At 41.9% G+C, this 7,934-nt stretch overlaps 1 protein-coding gene across 1 annotated transcript in view; it reads right to left on the reverse strand.

Moving 5' to 3' along the window:
* Positions 1-295: 295 nt before the first annotated feature.
* The window catches only part of LOC102312839 (secretory carrier-associated membrane protein 1), a gene marked incomplete in the record, with an annotated part of 11,782 nt that continues 4,143 nt past the window's right edge, over positions 296-7,934 (reverse strand). The window contains 7 exon segments of the mRNA XM_042223270.1: positions 296-3,018; positions 3,120-3,237; positions 4,054-4,155; positions 4,258-4,417; positions 5,706-5,834; positions 6,132-6,243; positions 6,859-6,966. Of these exon segments, the coding sequence (XP_042079204.1) occupies positions 2,869-3,018; positions 3,120-3,237; positions 4,054-4,155; positions 4,258-4,417; positions 5,706-5,834; positions 6,132-6,243; positions 6,859-6,966 (879 nt within the window).

Here is a 7,934-nt window from a genome sequence, read left to right on the forward strand (position 1 = left end):
CTTGAGAGAATTACCAAAGAATGGACTGGGATTGACAAGACAATATAAGAAGGAAATAAAAAAAAATCCAAAATAAATTTAGGATGTTTGGAAAGGCTGTCTAATAATAATAATAATAATAATAATAATAATAATAATAATAATTCCTTGCTCTGTTTAACAGCATGGAAATTCTTACATTTTCATCTATATGCCTGTGTGTGACACAGAAGATAAGTATAATGGGTACCTTTTAACGTTTTTCTCTACAATGCAAATATGAGCATAATTTCATACAAAGAAGCCATGAAACACATATAGAAGAAGAATTTTATTCAGCGTTAATACAATAAATATACAAAACTCAAACTACTGGTCATGCAATTGTAGGTGAAACCTTAAAATTGCACAAACATTTAGAGCAGATAGTCTACCATTTGTAAACTGCACAAAACATACACACATCCCTTCATATTTCATCTCAAAAACATTGATATATATTAATATATATAAAATTTAAGAGATGTGGATCAGCATTTTAATTTTCATTGTTTTTCTACCACAATTCATGACTCTAAAGCACAGCTTGAAGCCACAGTCGGTCTACAGTACAACGCACAGTTCACATTGCATTGCAGCTTCATGTTTATATTAAAACTAACAGCAAAACCTGGAAGTGTACTGGCCCAAATTAAGCCAGTGTGTAGGGAGAAAAAAAAAAACAAAGAAATACAGAAAAGGCAAGAAGGAACCCACAGCCAGACTGTCCTGCACACACATTAAAATTTAAAGACCCAACTCCCTCCGTCCACACCCACCCACACACACACGCGCACACACACACACACACAAAATGCAAAATCAAGGAAAGTGCTTTGCAGTTTGAATAACACATAGAAAGACAGATTCAAAGACATTTTAGCAGGTGGAATTGTATTGTTAAATCTGATCACAAAAACGAGAGAGTAAAAGAACAGATGTGGTTGTAGTTTTGCGTGACTTCCAAAAAATTAAGAATACACAAGTGTCACAACACAACATCAACGTACTGGCCCCTTTTGTCAAATTTAAGTCACTTTTATTGTGATTACAACATACTGATACTGATTTACAAGACATACTTAAAACCAGAGGCCTGTCAAATTTTGTACAATCTTGTATAATATTTAACCTCGTCATGCAAGTGGAGAGCATCCTGAGTAAAGCTGAGGTAAATCTCCAGCACTGAAGGGAAGCTAGAGACGAATTACACTTTCCTTGCTGATAAATCGTGCAGCTGTGTGTATGGAGTAGTGGCTCTCTTTAGGAAAGGACACAAAATGGTAGGCTGAAGGTGAAAATCAAGCTGACTCAGCTAATGCAATAAAAAAAAGCAAGTTAAGCATCTAGACTACTGAGCAGGAAGGCCTGAGGGCACTGTTAGAAGTATCTGTACCGACTGCCAACGTCAGAGAAAGAACCCCAAGTCCAGATTTAAAATGCGACTTGCTGAGATATGCAGATCAATAGAAGCAGAAGATTTCAGTCAAATAAATACTTGACAATTACCTTTAAAGTGATACTCTAATATCAGACACTGTTTGTGGATTGTAGCTTTTGCAGAATGACAACCGCTGTCTGCTTAGATGGCAAAACAGTGCCATCAATCTGTGATCACAATCTACTTCTGTCCATCCCTGTACTAACGACGCAGACTATAAACGATGGCGTAGCCACTGTGATGTTGCCCACTGCTTTGTGAACTCTGAGTTTTGAAACTTGATTGTTAGCACTTCCACAGCGCCAAAGCTGGATTTGGAGCCAAAAGTGACCATATTTGGATGAAAGGGTGGAGTGGCTGATGTTAGCGAGCAAGTAAAGTTGTCGCGGCTCAACCCGTTTCTTGTTTAAAGCTACAAACACATTAATCTAATGGCTACACTTGGAGATTTTACATTGGGAATCTATAGGGGCTGACTCGCGTTTGGAGCGTTTTTGGCACTTCGGTGTGTTTCGGCCCCGGAAGTTGCCGTTTGCCTAAAATTGAAGGGTTAATTATTATTATTTTATTTCTTGCTTCATTCTAATTGTAATATTTCATTAATGACAGAAATATCTTCCTTCTGTTATTCACCAGTCTCCACCGGTGAGTGCTGATACTTGGGTAGGTAAGATTTCAGATGAGATATCACTTTAAGGAATTTCAGGCTAAATACTTTTTACATACCCAATTCTAAGTTGAGCGAAGAGAGTAGAAAGCAAAGCAGCGGAGTGGAATGCACAGCATTCATCTTCAGCAGTATAAAGTTACTCCATTGGGGGTCAGCAGTGTTAAACCATGCACTCATGAAAGAAGAAAGCACCGAAACAGATCAAATAATGCTGCTTTAACTCAAAGATAACTTCTTTTTGCCAGATAAATAAATAAATTCAGAAAGAGAAAGTGGTGATTAGGTTGATAAACACACAGAAAGCAAGCATCTGTTCATGGTGAGAAATGCCCAGGTAACTTCAAACAGTCGGTTCAGCTACATTAGAATCTGCCTGAAGACGAGCAGGCCTCAAGGACAGCAACAACATTTAAAAAAAAGGCACACAAACCTTCATTTAATTGGCCATACATCCACACAAACCCTGAAATCCACACAGAGACAAGAAAGTTGAGCACTCTAGTTAAAGGACTCCTAGAGTGCACGGTGTTGCAGGAGCAGGTAGACTGGGACAAGAGAGCCTGTTTGAAGGTTGAGAGGCTAAAGATTGTAGATGAGTGGATGTTCAGCTGTAGCACCCCCACAAAAACCCCTTCAGTAGTGTCAGAAAGATGGGGAGGAGGGCTGTAACTTGTTCAAACAAGGCAGTTATAAGTGGAAGCTGGATACAGAGGAGGGTCAGATGAGCGAGCTCTCTGCTTCAGACTTGCTCCTTGAAGGCTCCTTGTGCAGCCCTGGAAGCAGCATTAGCAGTGGCCGTTTGTACTGTTTTGTTAGACATGACGCCCGTGGCAAATTCCTGCTGTGCCTTCTCAAAACTGGCACCGGTGGTACGGTACATCCCATGGACCTGAGGGGAGAAGGAAAGGGGGACAAGAGGGAAAAATTAGGGCCTGAAGAGTCTGTAACAGACATCAACTCAGATATCTTATAGGCTGACTGTGCATTTACCTTTTTGAACATGATGAGAGACAGGACAGCCAGAGCGGTAAAGAGAGCAGCAACGAGGATCATTATAATGCCCACTGGGATGCTTTTATTCAGGCCAGTCAAAGCTGAGATCCACCCGCTAGGGATAAGAAAATCATTAACACACAACAACGACGTGACAACTAACCAGTCTCACTACCATCTCAGTCCTCTGAGAGAACTACTTGTTTAAAATGCTGTAGTTTACTTGGGTGAAGTCACACACCAGGAGCACTCAAACTACAGAGGGTAAAGCAAAGACCCGGCCTCCACACTACCTAGACCTAAAGGATGTGCCACCATAGACACTTACAGTGGCACAACAGGGACCTAGACAGTGTTATACATGTGGCATGTTGTAGCTGTTCACTGTAAATACTCACTAGACTAAATGTATATTCCAATAAATTTTTTTTTAAATGGTTATTAACTAATGCAGGATTTCCTCCTAAAAGCAAAACAAAAACTGCAAGAAAAAAAAAAAAAAAGACGACAAGAAGTTCAATATCTAATTAACACAAATATAGAAATATCACCCCCCCCCCCCCCCCCCCCCCCCCCCCCCCCCCCCCCCCCCCCCCCCCCCCCCCCCCCCCCCCCCCCCCCCCCCCCCCCCCCCCCCCCCCCCCCCCCCCCCCCCCCCTCCCCCCCCCCCCCCCCCCCCCCCCCCCCCCCCCCCCCCCCCCCCCCCCCCCCCCCCCCCCCCCCCCTCGCATTAACTGATCAGTTCATGAGATCTACGATATAGAGTACTGATACTTTTCTCAGTATAATACTAAGACCAAAATCTAGACTAAATGCAAAGCCAACCACCTCACTAAGTAACCCCAGATGTGTCTTTGTAACATCTGTCTTACCTAAAAATGTCATAAAAATACAGTGCTATGGAAATTTATTTTAAGTCGTGTTATCTTACCTGGCTCCCCAGCCAGCGATGCCAATAGACTGGATGACATAGATGCCAATCTGACAGACGTAAATGAAGAAGAAAATAAAGAACCTGAACGAGCTGTCGATCCTGTAGAAAGATGAAAGTGGAGGATATGAAGAGCACAGTGGGCACAGGAGGGTCATCGTGATTGTTGTACTTGTGGACACAATTTTGGATCATGTTGTTTACCTGAATGCAGCATAAAGCGGTCTGTACCAACAGACAAAAGAACACGGCGTGAAAAGCAGAAGCCAGAGGATCGACAAGCCAAAGTCCACACCTCGGTTTCCATCCACAGCAAACCAGGAGAGGCAGGCGATCAGGTTTGCAAGCAGAGTCCCAGTGTGCACTGAAAGGTCAAGAGAGAGAGAAAAAAAATACAGTAAATATGTGGAGGGGGACTTCGGCTTAAGTGTGACAGTGTGCCAGAACGGCTGTTTAAGTGTACATGCCAAAACATGGAAAATAAGCTGAAGGAGAAGTGTCCAATCAAGTCCTACCAAATCAAGCCTTGGATGGAAGAGGAGGAAACACTGAAACTTAATATTTAAACATGTAACACAGAGCAGGACTGGAAACAACATACGCACACACACGCGCACACAGTTAATAATTCATTACTATTTGCTCTCGAGGGCCTAACAGTGTCTGCAAAGTTAAAGGTATTACACATTCACTGAGTCAGTTTGACTGCAGGGATTTTACAGCACAGTGTGAAATATGACAATAGCCCGCTAGCTGACATAGCAGTGGTACCGAGACCCTTCACCTGAGCTTGAAAAAGATACAGCCGGTTGATTTAAAAATCAAAGTCTTTGTACTTATTAGTAAAAACGACTGAATTCTGTAAGCCAGCCTTATAGCAAATCATATGATCAAGCTGCTTCATCAGGTTGCAAGACTGCGGCACGTGCATTTGTCATGTGGCTACTGAATTCTACTTGAAGTCTTGACTCCACCCCCCACATACACCAACAGACAGTATTTTTCACCATCAGGAGCTATGAGGTTTTGACTCGGGGAGTTGGTGGATTAAACTACTCAGGACTGCTTTAAATGAGTCATCTGGAACAGCAGATTATCAGCTCATTAACAATTTCATTATTTCAGCAGATGTGGTTCTACGTGTTTGCACGTATGAACGTAGTTTAGAATGCAGTTTGCTAAAAAAGTTTGCTAGTATTAGCTGATAATTTAGCACAAATGTTTAATGCAAACAAGGCCACTTCATTGGCAAGTGCAGAATCAATGGGTGATCTCACAGTGTCTAAGTTCATCTTTTAGATACAGTCTGTGGGGAACATGCATAAAACTATGTATGCAAGCAGGAATAAAAATGCAGATGCTATCTTTTTATCAGATACGCAAGTTTATAGTCATTTCGAGTCCTTTCTTTAGTTGTAAATGGATACACACATCCTCTCTTGTCATTTTGCACAAAAAAAAAAAGGAAAAAAGAAAAAAGGAACTAAAGAGCATGAGTAATCTGAGCTGCAGTGGCCGTCCCTGTAAGTATAAGTAGGCCACAGGTGATGCACTACTTATAGCCTAGCTCTGAAATCCAGAGGATAAAAAACTCCAGACTTGGTACAAGACAGCAAATTTCTTCTGTCAATTTTAAGAAAAAGTTTACTTACACATCCAGAGGTAGTACATGATTTTGACTGTCTTCTGAAACTCTACGGGAATGTCTACAGTAATATCGTGGTAGAAACATGGAGCCACAGGAAACCTCTCTGGGAGAGGAGGCCAGTTGTTTTTCCTGCCTACAATAGCAGGAAAAAAAAAAATCAAGTCAAGCTTGTGAGTTACTTCAACATCTTTTTGAAAGTGTCGCTCAGGTTTTACGTGCTGCTCTTCTGTCAGATGACAGTTAGCAGTTACTGAGTGCAAATTCAGTAACCGGTTATTTTTTGTGTGCATGAGAATTAACATTTAAATTAACATGTAGTCATTGCTTGGCATATAATGAGCCAGTCTGTGGATTTATAAGCGTCATCATTATCTGTAATGCTTTGCTATGACAGCACTGATCTGTGGCTGTGTTGTGATGACATACTAACCCCCAGATACGTTGATTGACTGCATCTCTCGCTCCCGGCGGTCCAGCTCTGCAGCCTTATTTTCCAGCTCTTCCTGTCTCCTTAGCAGCTCAGCAGCTGCCTGCGACTGCTCCTGCAAACACACACAAACAAATGTCAACACATTGGAAATAGTACACAAACTTTTTGGCCAATTACTTTCCCCCTCCCTGCTCACTAGAAATGCTCCATTTCTACTTTTGGAATAAATCCAATTCTCTGCAGAGACAGCACCAGCAGGAGAACAGACATCATAACAACACATTCCCCAGAGTCTGCTTCACAAACGAGATGCTCAATCTCAAGTTATTTCCTCCACCAACCACGATTTCCCTCTGACTCTGTGTCTACTTCTGCTACAAAGGCCAATCACAGATAGAGGCGGTCTCCCGCAGAGCCACTTTTCTGTCCACAAACTCAGTGTGAAATCAGCCGTGGTGTTAATACATTTTCTCTCAGTCTCTGCTGGTGTTGCTGGACTAAAACAATAGATGCACCACAATCTGCTTGCTCATGGTGACACGTAACGCTCTCACCTCAGTTCCAATAGCTTTGGTAACTCAATCAGCATTTCTTTGTGTAAAAATAAGAATGCCTTTGTATAATCTGAAAAGAAAGTGGCAGAAACTACAGCAGCAGCTGTAAGCATAGCCAAAAGTTCTACTGAAATAACTGCTGTTATTTGGCTGTATACCATCAACACATATACCTGTGGTTGAGCTTGTGAGTAGGCTGGGGGCTCCTCTGTGGGTTTCATGATGGCTGGCTGAGTGCTGACAGCAGGGCCTGTAGTCTTGGGGGCCATACTTGCAGGTGTCTATAAAGTACACATGGTTAGAGCAAAACTACATGATTCCTATAACTGCTAATGATGTGACCTCACAGTTAATCAGGTTTGTATTGCAATACTCAAAACACAACTAAATCTCATATTTTATTAGAGCATTAATAAAGATGCACAGCAAAAAAATAAAAAAATAAAAACAAATGAAAGCAACAAACGGTGAAGAACACATGTATGAAAAAAAAAAGTACAATACAAATTTGTGAAATTGATGAGGTTGTACTGTAGAGAGAGAGAAGCCTGTGTAAGCTCTTAAGAGAAACAAAAATGTTTGAGCCAAGCTAAGCAGTGATACAATATCCATGCTCAAAGATCTAGTGCCCAACCTTCACGAAGCTTCAATAAGCTAAACTGACCACAATACTTCAGTCTCTTGGCTTCCAAACTTTTTATTGAAACAGTCTTCTTACAGCCCTTTGTCACTGATAAAGTTGCTTCTCAGATGGATTCAGTCAAATAACATTTAGATGGCTGAAAATGATTACACTGATGCAGTCACATATCTTGCGACTGCTGAAAGCGATCTTGAATTCCAAGGTGGGAACCACTGCTCAATGTTAGGATTTAGTCTTATGTAACTGCATGTGTGTATGTGCTAAGATATGTGCAGTTGGAAGGCACAAAACAACAGTGGCTCCTCCTGTAGGCAGTGAAGCTATCGAAGAATGGCTGAGCCTGTTGGGCTGCAAGGGTAAAGGCTTAATAATCGGGGTCTTGCCAATGGACCCTAACCCAAGATCTGAAGGATTCCTAGTATTCCTCTCCCGGGGAGGATAACAGAGGTCCCAACTTTCTTACCCATCGCCATCTTTTGAATACTTTGCTACTGGAGACCCTACCAGGGGCAAGTCAAAACTCCACCTCAATAAGGTGGCAATTCTTAGAGTGGAAGCTTTCAGGACACATGTCTTGGTGGCTTTAGGAGCTGAGCATGTGAACCA

This window comes from Haplochromis burtoni, unplaced genomic scaffold, assembly GCF_018398535.1.
Source record: "Haplochromis burtoni strain Fernald_Lab_line unplaced genomic scaffold, NCSU_Asbu1 Contig_107, whole genome shotgun sequence".
Lineage (NCBI taxonomy): Eukaryota > Metazoa > Chordata > Actinopteri > Cichliformes > Cichlidae > Haplochromis > Haplochromis burtoni.